The sequence below is a fragment of the Apostichopus japonicus genome, chromosome 7 (assembly GCF_037975245.1).
Source record: "Apostichopus japonicus isolate 1M-3 chromosome 7, ASM3797524v1, whole genome shotgun sequence".
Taxonomy (NCBI): domain Eukaryota; kingdom Metazoa; phylum Echinodermata; class Holothuroidea; order Aspidochirotida; family Stichopodidae; genus Apostichopus; species Apostichopus japonicus.
The window spans coordinates 14,203,341-14,216,846 of NC_092567.1; the positions used below are offsets into that span (position 1 = coordinate 14,203,341).

At 39.2% G+C, this 13,506-nt stretch overlaps 1 protein-coding gene across 6 annotated transcripts in view; it reads left to right on the forward strand.

The window, feature by feature from the left end:
* The window catches only part of LOC139969395 (uncharacterized), a 62,062-nt gene that overhangs the window by 35,931 nt on the left and 12,625 nt on the right, over positions 1-13,506 (forward strand). For 5 of the 6 annotated variants that reach the window (XM_071974319.1, XM_071974320.1, XM_071974323.1 and 2 more), the window contains one exon: positions 13,025-13,060. The exons of the other annotated variant lie outside the window; for it this stretch is intronic. In XM_071974319.1, coding sequence (XP_071830420.1) covers positions 13,025-13,060 — 36 coding nt within the window. The remainder of the gene's footprint in view (positions 1-13,024; positions 13,061-13,506) is intronic. 6 annotated transcript variants of the gene reach the window in all.

Below are 13,506 nucleotides of genomic sequence, written 5' to 3' on the forward strand. Positions count from 1 at the left end.
CTGACTGGCTAGCAGATAACACCAGTCTTTTTCCTGTTCTGTAAAGTACATGTAGTTATATGCATGGTGCTAACAGACCATTTGGTTTAATGAGTTCTGACTGGCTAGCAGATAACACCAGTCTTTTTCCTGTTCTGTAAAGTACATGTAGTTATATGCATGGTGTTAACAGACCATTCGGTGTAATACATTCTGACGGGCAAGCAGATAACACCAGTCTTTTTCCTGTTCTGTAAAGTACATGTAGTTTTGTGCATGGTGCTAACAGACCTTTCAGTTTAATGAGTTCTGACTGGCTAGCAGATAACACCAGTCTTTTTCCTGTTCTGTAAAGTACATGCCGTTTTGTGCATGGTGTTAACAGACCATTCGGTGTAATACATTCTGACTGGCTAGCAGATAACACCAGTCTTTTCCTGTTCTGTAAAGTACATGTAGTTTTGTGCATGGTGTTAACAGACCATTTGGTTGAATGAGTTCTGACAGGCTAACGATAACACCAGTCTTTTTCCTGTTCTGTAAAGTACATGCAGTTTTGTGCATGGTGCTAACAGACCATTTGGTTTAATGAGTTCTGACTGGCTAGCAGATAACACCAGTCTTTTTCCTGTTCTGTAAAGTACATGCAGTTTTGTGCATGGTGTTAACATACCATTTGGTTTCATGAGTTCTGACTGGCCAGCAGATAACACCAGTCTTTTTCCTGTTCTGTAAAGTACATGTAGTTTTGTGCATGGTGGTAACAGACCATTTGGTGTAATAAATTCTGACTGGCTAGCAGATAACACCAGTATTTTCCTGTTTTGTAAAGTACATGCAGTTTTGTGCATGGTGCTAACACCATTTGGTGTTATAAATTCTGACTGGCTAGCAGCTAACACCAGTCTTTTCCTGTTCTGTAAAGTACATGCAGTTGTGTGCATTATGCTAACACCATTTGGTGTTATAAATTCTGACTGGCTAGCAGATAACACCAGTCTTTTCCTGTTCTGTAAAGTACATGCAGTTGTGTGCATGGTGGTAACACCATTTGGTGTAATAAATTCTGATTGGCTAGCAGATAACACCAGTCTTTTCCTGTTCTGTAAAGTACATGCAGTTTGTGCATGTTGCTAACAGAACATTTGGTTTAATAAATTCTGACTGGCTAGTAGATACAGTACCCCCATTCTTTTTCCTGTTCTGTAAAGTACATGTAGTTTTGTGCATGGTGTTAACAGACCATTTGGTTTAATGAGTTCTGACAGGCTAGCGATAACACCAGTCTTTTTCCTGTTCTGTAAAGTACATGCAGTTTTGTGCATGGTGGTGTCACCCCAGGTTCATCGCTCCCACCCAGGGGACGTTAGCCTTGAGGAGAAGGGGGTTCTTCGGCTGTAATGGGGTCAACTACCTGCACTGAGATACTCGGTTGTTCAGCACATATATCGAAAATGCGCCTCATGACGTATACAGACCCTACCTTACTACTACATTAACTACTGGCAAGGCACAAACGAATAGAATAACACAAAAAGCATATATATATAGTTATGCGATGTATATATTCATAACTAAGATGTAAAGAAAGAAAGAGAAAAGAGGATGGCAATGGAGATAAACAAACTGACACTAGTTGTCATAAACATAATTAACTATAAAAACACAGTCAATCCCATCTCGGGATGAATCACTAGTTGGAGGTGGTGCTCACTCCCTCTCTAGACCTGCTTGGCCGTCTGTCAGATCCGGGGAACATCATGGCCTGGTGGGGAGGGGGCATCTTACGACCAGGGCATTAGTCACGCCCACCCAAACTGAAAGGACATGCATAGAAATTATTAAGTAATTTCTAATGATGATGTCTCTGACATCCTATCGATGGCTAAGGGCGGTCAAGTGAGTGGCACAGATCGCTGTAAACTAGCCTTATAGAGCCAGGGGACAGTACACTAAAACAAAACAACTTCCTGCCCAGCCCAAATAAGGAGATAAATGAACCAGCTGATCGGCCCACTCACTACCGGAAAACACCAACATTCCTCAATAACCACTAAGACAACAGGTTTAAACAACTTAGTGACATAGTCCCAGAGAGCGAGTTCATACACAAGGAGGTGAACACTGGGTCACCTGTTTGCAGAAGATCTCGCTCACTCTGGGGACAGCTTAGCTCGGCTAAAGGGTTATGTGGTGGTTTTACTCGCTGTTACACATGGAGGACAAAGCAATGTCATTCCAAAAATACAGGCTCAGTCATGTCAACTTCCTGTGACAGGCCATTTAACTTCATTAGCACCAAGAGTTTGTAGGGGGTAACTATCACAGGGAGGGGAAATCTAAATTTTAGTACTTCCTAATTTACCCAAAAAATTATGGGTGCTACAGTGTTAAGAGACCATTTGGTGTAATAAGTTCTGGCTGGCTAGCAGATAACACCAGTCTTTTTCCTGTTCTGTAAAGTACATGCAGTTTTGTGCATGGTGTTAACAGACCATTTAGTTTAATAAATTCTGACTGGCTAGCAGTAACACCAGTCTTTTTCCTGTTCTGTAAAGTACATGCAGTTTTGTGCATGTTGCTAACCGACCATTTGGTGTAATAAGTTCTGGCTGGCTAGCAAATAACACCAGTCTTTTTCCTGTTCTGTAAAGTACATGCAGTTTTGTGCATGGTGTTAACAGACCATTTAGTTTAATAAATTCTGACTGGCTAGCAGATAACACCAGTCTTTTTCCTGTTCTGTAAAGTACATGCAGTTTTGTGCATGGTGCTAACAGACCATTTGGTTTAATGAGTTCTGACTGGCTAGCAGATAACACCAGTCTTTTTCCTGTTCTGTAAAGTACATGCAGTTTTGTGCATGGTGCTAACAGACCATTTGGTTTAATAAATTCTGACTGGCTAGCAGATAACACCAGTCTTTTTCCTGTTCTGTAAATTACATTCAGTTTTGTGCATGGTGGTGTAATCCCAGGTTCATCGTCCCACCCAGGGGACATTAGTCTTAAGGGGAGGGGGAGGTCTTCGGCTGTAATGGGGTCAACTACCTTCACTGAGATACTCGGTCGTTCAGCACAGATATCGACAATGCACCTGGTGACGTATACAGACCCTACCTTACTTCTACAGTAACTCCTGGCAACACGCAAACGAATAGAATTACACCAAAAACATATATATATAGTTATGCGATGCATGTAACTAAGAAGTAAAGAAAGAAAGAGAAAAGAGGATAGCAATGGAGATAAACAAACTCTCACAAGTCGTCATAAACATAATTAACTATAAAAACACAGTCAATCCCATCTCGGGATGGATCACTAGTTGGGGTTGGGGCTCACTCCCTCTCTAGACCCGCTCGACCGTCAGTCAGATCCGGGAATCATCGTGGCCTGATGGGAAGGGGGCATCTTACGACCAGGGCGTTAGTCACGCCCACCCAAACTGAAAGGACCTTTATAGAAATTATTAAGTAATTTCTAATGATGATGTCTCTGACATCCTATCGATGGCTAAGGGCTGTCAAGTGAGTGGCCTTAACTTACATACAAAGTATAAGCAATACAATGGGCTCAGTACCAACTACAATACGAGACAAATGTTCGATGAGTACATTCTAATCATGAAGGCTAAATATAAATGAAATATTTTTCCAGTAAATAGCATTATAAGTAATAAAGCTCACATCTAGCCGACGTGGCAGTCAATGGCGAACACCATGAAGTAAGTCTCCATCAAGTGCTAATAGCCCTAACCCGATTACTAGCATGTTCCTTATAGACAACTTATTGCATAAATACTAAAATAATATAACACCATATAAACCCTATATGATAAGTCTCTCATAAACATAGTATACTGTAGGTAACACCAAACAGTAGCAGAACTGACTGGCTAGCAGATAACACCAGTCTTTTTCCTGTTCTGTAAAGTACATGCAGTTTTGTGCATGGTGCTAACAGACCATTTGGTATAATTAATTCTGACTGGCTAGCAGATAACACCAGTCTTTTTCCTGTTCTGTAAAGTACATGTAGTTTTGTGCATGGTGCTAACAGACCATTTGGTATAATTAATTCTGACTGGCTAGCAGATAACACCAGTCTTTTTCCTCTTCTGTAAAGTACTTGCAGTTTTATGCATGGTGCTAACAGACCATTCGGTTTAATAAATTCTGACTGGCTAGCAGATAACACCAGTCTTTTTCCTCTAGATTCTGTAAAGTACATGTAGTTTTGTGCATGGTGCTAACAGACCAATGTTTGGTGTAAAACATTCTGACTGGCTAGCAGATAACACCAGTCTTTTTCCTGTTCTGTAAAGTACATGTAGTTTTGTGCATGGTGCTAACAGACCATTCGATTTAATGAGTTCTGACTGGCTAGCAGATAACACCAGTCTTTTTCCTGTTCTGTAAAGTACATGTAGTTTTGTGCATGGTGCTAACAGACCAATGTTTGGTGTAAAACATTCTGACTGGCTAGCAGATAACACCAGTCTTTTTCCTGTTCTGTATTTAAAGTACATTCAGTTTGGTGCATGGTGGTGTTACCCCAGGTTAATCGCTCCCACCCAGGGGACATTAGTCTTAAGGGGAGCAGGGGTTCTTCGGCTGTAATGGGGTCAACTACCTACACTGAGATACTCGGTCGTTCGGCACATGTATCCAAAATGCGCCGTGACGTATACAGACCCTACCTTACTTCTACAGTAGCTCCTGGCAACACGCAAACGAATAGGATTACACCAAAGGCATATATATATATATATATATATATATATAGTTATGCGAGGTATATATTCATAACTAAGATGTAAAGAAAGAAAGAGAAAAGAGGATGGCAATGGAGATAAACAAACTGACACTAGTTGTCATAAACATAATTAACTATAAAAACACAGTCAATCCCATCTCGGGATGAATCACTAGTTGGAGGTGGTGCTCACTCCCTCTCTAGACCCGCTCTGGCCGTCTGTCAGATCCGGGGAACATCATGGCCTGGTGGGGAGGGGGCATCTTACGACCAGGGCATTAGTCACGCCCACCCAAACTGAAAGGACATGCATAGAAATTATTAAGTAATTTCTAATGATGATGTCTCTGACATCCTATCGATGGCTAAGGGCTGTCAAGTGAGTGGCCTTAACTTACATACAAAGTATAAGCAATACAATGGGCTCAGTACCAACTACAATACGAGACAAATGTTCGATGAGTACATTCTAATCATGAAGGCTAAATATAAATGAAATATGTTTCCAGTAAATAGCATTATAAGTAATAAAGCTCACATCTAGCCGACGTGGCAGTCAATGGCGAACACCATGAAGTAAGTCTCCATCAAGTGCTAATAGCCCTAACCCGATTACTAGCATGTTCCTTATAGACAACTTAGTGCATAAATACTAAAATAATATAACACCATATAAACCCTATATGATAAGTCTCTCATAAACATAGTATACTGTAGGTAACACCAAACAGTAGCAGAACTGACTGGCTAGCAGATAACACCAGTCTTTTTCCTGTTCTGTAAAGTACATGCAGTTTTGTGCATGGTGCTAACAGACCATTTGGTGTTATAAATTTTGACTGGCTAGCAGATTAGTTGTATCCAAGTTGGGACGTTAGACTGCTAGAGCAGGGAAGGCCACATCCTGATGATGGGACGGTGCTCGGAATGGGAACCTATGTCTACTTGAGCAGGGACTTGGGGAAAATTGATGGGTAGGGGTTTGAGAGAGTCAAGAAGGGATATTACTCTGTGACTTTTCAGGTGTTTGAAAGGATGCATGCATGCTTTCAACTGTTGTCTGAAGGGACTGAATTTCAGATACAAGACTCTACAATTGATTTGATTCGTCTTTGTCACTGATATTAAACGTCACTTCCGAAGTCTGTGAAGTCAGGGTGGAATGAATGTCAAGAACGCATTGTGCTTCTGTAATCATGTCCTTAACTGGGGTGTCGGCGGGGTATGGACATAAGTATTGCCGTACGGCAGTCACTGGGGATGCTTGTGAGAAATTTGTCCCTAACTTGAGTTGGTCCATAATTCAGCTTAGTCGCTGCCTGAACAATGTTTGACAAGGGCTGGTCGGCACTGTTACCTATCTTAGAAGTTAAATTGCTACTAACGAATTAAGTAATGTTTGCAATACAGGGACTGATTACGACTACCTACTGTACTTACAGTAAAAGTCTGTCGTAACTCTTAAACGTATGGAACTGCCTACCCCCTATCCATAATCTGGCTGATACCAGAGAGAGTTCTTTTAAAATTGTTTATAATGTAAGCTACAGTATATATGGCATCAGCACTCTTGTCTAGTGTTACAGTACGTTGGGTACTCCGGCTCAATTAGTTCATGCTCCGTTATTAAATAAGTATAATGACAAGGGACGAAATAACTGGGTTCGCATAGCAATTTGCTACCCAAGAATTGCCAGTTGCTAATCAATATTACTTTTGATTAGCAAAAGATGCAGTACCTGCTAATGCTAATTGCTATTTCCAAGAATTGTCGAGCAATTATTGCTAATCAATTCTCTAAAACTATTTCGTCCCTTGAATGAACAACAGATAAAGAGAAACTCCAGACATAGATATAATTGTAGAATATAAGCTTTATTACTGGATTGTATCTGAACTACACTCTCTGAAGTCTGGAATCCTAGTCTTTTTTTCCATACTATAACCTATAACTTGTTTTTAGCGATGACGCATATGTGAGCTATTTGTGATCCGTTGATTTTCAATGTATTTCCAATATGTTATATCCTGTTGGAGAAATGTTTATAATGTTGGGTTTTGAATTGCTAGAAAACGAAACATTTGTCTTTGCGGTGTTGACAAATTGTTTGAGTGGCGGGAAGGAAGCATTCAATGCTATTTAGTTAACAACATTTTTTTGAAATTATGGTGGACCATCATGTTTAAATTGTGACGTCAATACAAACGGAAGGTAGTTTTATTATGTCTTGTAGGAAAGATGTCCCTGGATTTGTATTATGAAGGTAAAGCAAATCGGTTGGCTTTTGAGTTCTTTTTTGTTTGTTGCTCTTTCGTTCAATATAACATAATGATAAAAACAAAAGAAGAGTTAATATGTTGATGGGCTTTATGGTTGATTCAGTATCTGATTCCAAAGCTAATTCTATTTTTATTATTCTGCCTTTGTCTGTCGTTGTTGTGACCTGAATCGGCGTCTTCTTTGTGAAGTCTTCTACGCTGATTTTCATTTCGGCGATGAGGTCTGATGTCACAATCAACTCCTCTCCAGTTTCTGTAATGAGGGTGATGTGGTCTCTGTTTAGGAAGAAATTGTTGAAAATCTTGTAGTGGTTGCTAACTTTTGTTGAAACTGTTATATTCATGAAACAAATAGTGCCATCTGTTGTTCTATTTTTCACTCCTCAATTTTTCTTTAAGGCGTCAACTTGATATAGTGTTCCTGTGTTCTAGAGTCGTTAATATCATTTAAATAGAATTTTCAAATGAAAATAAAATAAAACTGTTTGCTAACTGCTTCAAATAAAAATAAAATGAAACTGTTAAGTAACTGCTTATCCACTAGAGACCCTGTGTAGGAGGAGATTGTGTAAAAGTAAGTTGGTCAACGTTTCGATCCTAGCAGGATCTTCTCCAGAGAGTACAATTTTTTTTATAGAATTTATAGAATTTTAGAAGCTTGATATACCCCTTCCCCCCCCCCCCAACTTATCTGGTATATATAATAGTATGTTGGTTATTCAGTGCAATACAAATCATATCTTTGTCAATTAGTTTCTTCTTATATCTGAAGAATCTGACACAACATAAATATCCCAAATAATAAATTTGTTCTCATGTGGATTTTGGAGCTAATTACAGTTACTACATGTTACAAAATGTATTTTAGTCATTACAACTTCCTGTATAATTACTGTAGCTCCAAAATCCACATGAGAACGGCCAATAACCTCTCTGTGACTTAAACTCTTGGTTACTAAGGCACATAGGAGATGGCTATGACTAACCATATTTGTGAATACACATGAGATGCAACAGGTCGACATCTGTGGTTAAGCATGTGTTTTTCATGGAATTAAGACAAAGGGGGCTTCTACGAATATGATGTGGGAGTAGGGTGACTTAACTCGGGAACAGGAAGTAAATAGTTACTCTTAAGACAAAGAGGCATTGAAGCACATGCTTAAAGTAATATGATGGGGATATACAGTAACTACATACTACATTACACTAGGTCAAGTGCTACCAAATAGTCTTCAAATGCTAAGAAATGAGCTAGTGACTCATAGTCATTCATCTCATAGCCTGCCAATCAAGATGGCAGTAAGTCTGTGTAGCATAGTGCTCAAAGGTCTGGTCTTATCGCTGTCATTTTAAATTGAGGAGCAATTGTCTTAAGTGACTGTCATTTTGAATTGTTGCTAGTATGGGGGAAAAGAATAAAGAGGAAATACTTAAGCTAAACTGTACTGAAAACTAGAATCCAAGAAAATAAGAAAGATTAAGTCAAACCTGAATTTGTAAAACGAAAGAGAAAAAATATTTCCTTTTCAAAATAAAACATAATATTGAATTGTCCGAAACAATCTTTCAGACCCTTGGAGAGTTCCGACTTAAATAATAGGATGGTACAGTATGTTGTTTTCAACGGTTGGTGTGTCATCTATGGTGCATTGTTTGCCGGTTATTCAACCCGTATTTCTACTTGTTCATAAGACAGCTCTTCGTTTTTCGCTTTCCTCAGTTGAAGAAATATTGGTGCCAATCCCAGATGCTGGCTTTCCAAAGCAAATTATTTTGGCAGCCTGAATAAATGAAGACGTCATAAACAAAATGATCGGTATCGTCAGTAAAGAACTCATTAATGATAAAGAAAAGAAGTTAAGAATAATGGTAGGCCGTGCCACTGCCTGACGTTACAAGGGCTTGCTGGTGAACCATGAATATTTTAGAAAATTCCCGAATCATCTTTCGTGATTCATTTGCGAAAGATACAGTAGTCTTTTTTAGTATGCCGGGGATTGGTACTGTACAGTATGTCCTCGTACACGTTGTCCTACATATTTGATATTTTTCTGCAGTGGTCGAATTCTCTCAAATTCTCTTAAAAGATTAATTTGGTTCTTAATGAACAAGCTAAACCGGTTTCTGCTTTCGTGCTTATATGCACGGAGCTTCATCAGTACTGTAGCAGCCTAACTTTAATTTGGCTATGGTTATCATAGTAGAGCCTTGTTAGGGAATTCTCTCAAATTGTCTGTGATTTCCGTTCAGTGAAATGGGTTCTTACGTTTCATCCATGGGTCTGTGAAAGTGACAATATCAGCAAATAAGCAGATGGTTAGACCAGGTTTTGACATTGACTTAGTGCGATGCTAAATGGATTAAAATAAAAATATTATAGGCGCATTACATACTAACATGTTAAGTGTTCAGTGGAACTTACTTGTTTCTTCACGGTAGTCGTGGATTCATGACTTTCACTTTGTCAATCTTGATTGTGTTGTGGCACTCGTGGCACTTGTGGCAAGTGTAATGAGTTTATATGATAAAAATATTGGGAGAACAATACCATACACATACAACACAAATTGATCAAATAAAAAAAACCTGTCATCATTAGACTGTGTCGCAGCACTGAGTAAACAAAATCAATAACATGATCAAAGCTTTGCAATGTTCTTAACAGCTTTAGTGACACAGTGTTTGCCGAATATCTTTGAATCGGGCAAATCAGGAATGTACGTCAATGCAAAGATAAATGAAGTGGCAGCCTTTTTTTTTTATTAATACCAGCAATGAACCCTGTAAAAGTAGGTTATATGTGACCTTGTTACTAATCAGTTCAATGACTTGGTCAGGGCAACACAAATTACAATAAATAACTATAATCCTCTGGACACTCTATGGAAGCCTAGAATGTCCATAGGGTTACACAAAATTATGGCAGTACAGTCACATACTTTTAGCATAATGTCATGCTCAAGAATAAAGACAAATGAATGAATATACTATATAAAAGTTAAATTCTTTATTATGAAATGAAGGTTTACTCAGTAGACTCTCAAGAATATGGAAACAATAGACTAACCACACTGTTTAACCCAACAAAGGGCATCAATGCATCATGGGTAAGAATTGGTACTGTAAATAATTAGTTCTGGGTGGGAGGCAATGGTCTGTGTACCCCAATGGTAATTTATAAACTTCTGCCAGAAGATCGAGTGAATTTGTGGGGATGATGATGATGATGATGATGTGGATGATGTTTAATTGTTAATACTAGTAACAGGCAAATTGATATGCCCAAGACTGTGTTTCACCACACACACCCTTTAATATTGCTTATTAGGGATTCACCAAATATGGACACTATTAGGATACAAGATCTTTGGATGAGAGACAAAGAAGATATGGAAGCTCCTGTGTCAACCAGCACTTTTACAGTTACTACCATTTAGGGAAACAAATTCTTTGAAGTGGGACCACTTATATCACAGACTGCACTACTTAGAGTGATGCTACAGTTTCCCGACAAGATCTGCTTAATTAAAGCTATTTCTAAGGGTTGAGTGTCCTTGTGACAGCAATTGTTCAATTGGGGTTGCTGCTGATTCTGGTGTTGCCCAGATGATTGGAGGAACAGGTTGGTCAGGTGAAATGGCCAGACATTGCTGACATCTGCTACCACTATGAGGCTGGCCAGGAGAGACTGTTAACCATAGTGGACAGTGACAGCCAAGGGCGGCGATTTGTTTCAAATATTGGGGGGGAAATTTGCTTGGGTGCATAGCAACTTTATCTCCAAAATTGTTCGCGCGCTTCGCGTGGGTTGTGATATTTTGTATATAGATATATGCAAAAACCGCATTCACAGGGGGGTAGGGTGGGTTGATCAAGCAGAAGGGGATCCCCTCTACCACCCCTCCTCCACTACCCCAGGGCACTATGTCGCAGTGGGACCCAGAAAGTGGGCCCAGCGTCAGGAAATTGGGCCCAGCGAGGTAACTTAATGCGATTTTGACAAGCCTATTTGGAAACAAATGAAAACTGTAAAAACATTGGTTATTACTACTCTGGCCTCTTTTAAAGACATGGGTGATCGTCGCCCATGGGTAGAGAGGGCCGTCCAGGTCCCCTGTTGGGGTCCGGTGGCAAAGCCCCTGGAAGCCAAATGATTTGGTGCACTCTAGGGGACTCAATATAATTTAATAAAGTTTGCTAGAACAAAGGCAGGTTAAACAATTAAAAGCTGAATAATATCTAAGCAATAGAGGACAGAGTTTCATCAATACGTATACAACATGACAATTCTTTCCTAACACACCAGAAATAGGATCTTTTCTAAAACCTTTCAAATACATGTTTTCTAGCATTGTTCATGCTCACAAATTCTCTCTCTACCAATGTAAGATCTATGTCTTCCATACGTTGTTTGTGTACATTGCACACGGCAACCCAGTTTAATCTCTTCTGAGTCAGCGTACTCCTCAGCCAGGTTTTTATACATCTGAGGGCACTGAATGAGCGTTCTGCCTCGCATGAGGACACAGGGCAAACCAGTAGCAGTCTTAGAAGCTGCTCAACTTGTGGAAAAAAAGAGATCTCATATCTGGTGACATTCCACGTAGAGATGCGTGAAAATTGAAATTCTTAATGAACAAGTTGATTGTCCAGTGTCTCATAATCAAGTTCAGAATACATATCAACCAGGTCTTTGTCCGTCTCCTGTTTAACCAGGATGTCTTGCATGCATTCATACACCCCGAATCCATTATCCGATGTTCTGCTAAATCTCTCCCTAATCTTGGTCATGGCTGTATCAACAACAGCAAATAATATATCCACAAAGTCCTACTGTGTAGTAGTGAACTGTTAAGTTGGTTTAACTATTGGACAGCCAGTAATAGTTGTTCCTGTTGGGATGACCCCACAGATAATGTGATGGATGACATTTCCTGCCTGGCAAATTTCCTCTTCAGTCTTGGGTCTGTTTGTAGAAGGAAGAGCCTGATGTGGGGGCAATAATGATTCTCAAATTGATTCAAAAATCTATATGCACCAGATCCCATCCATGGAGTTGTTATGGAATATTTGGTCACGTAAGTCCATGCTGATGGTCTTGTGCAGTACATCCACAGATAGGTTTTAATAGTTCTTTGAAACTTATAAGAATCTTTATTTGTTCTATTGTTTACCTTTCTTTATTGTTCCATGTTGTTTCATTATCGTTCCATGTTGTTTCATTATCGTTCCATGTTGTTATTATCTCATCAGTCCTATCCTACTTTTATATACCTTCCTCATTGGTCTAGGCAAACATACTCAATCAATTATTCATGAACTCTCTAGATTTGGTCAATACTAAAGTGGAATATTAATTAGACAGGACCTGTAGTCACATGATGACTCTTCATTACTGGGAAGGTAGCCAAAAAAGCTGGATGAAGTCCATCTACTTTCTCCACCAAAAGTAGAGGGGTACGTAATATATATCATTCTCCTCCGGTCAAGCTGTGGGCTTCAAGAACATTACCAAAAACAAAGACTCCTAGTAACTGTGGGTATACACACACCAGAGATGAGCAACATCCTGCCCAGCCATCATGAGTCTCAAGGCTTTATTAATCCATGGATGAGCTGAGTCTTAATTGCTACAAGCATCAACTAGTACATTATAGCACCATGAAGGGAAACAAAGGGTACTGTTATATAATACAGTGCCCTATTGTAGCCATGGGGCTACATGTAATATGAATTATTTTGAGAATTGACTTAATTGTAATGGAGTGAATTAAAACTGCATGTCTAACATTTCATGAAAATATTTTAAGGGCATTGTTTGATAAGTGGTCTGTGTGGCCAAATCATTCATGCCTTTGATAATACAGTAAAATGGTGCAAGTTAACTGCACCAAGCTACCCTGTCTGTTCTGATGTTGGGAGGAAGTTTACTAGGTTCAGGTAAGACGTAAAATTGTCTACTTGAGCAACTGACTTCATAGGGTGTTATCTCCTTTGTCTTCCAGTTTCAAGCCTCGACCTGTTATTACCATTGGATCTGGGTAAGTTTCGTTCACATCTTGCCTGTAGTTTAGAGACACTACAATAAATAATTCACCATCTTCAGAGTAACTATTAAAATCTTTACATAAGTAGTTTGTATAAAGTCTGGCCTTCATTGTAATAGTTCACTGTAGTATACACCTCAAAGAAACTTTAGCATTTATTGCCACATAATATCTATTCTGTTGTCAATCATGATAGCTGTGGAAAAATATATCTTTCCTTCCCCCAACATAATTCCTTTCTAAAGTACTATACTGTACATATCACCTACAGTATCGTTTGTACAGCAGCCAATTAACACTTTGAAAGAATAAGCAATGACCAGTATAAGGAAGTCCAAGGTTTTAGGAGATTTTTGTGCCAAGTTAGCATAATCTATCTATGTATAATGTTGGGAGAAACCAAGTAACTCAATTGATCGCCAGGGTACTTAACATGCAGA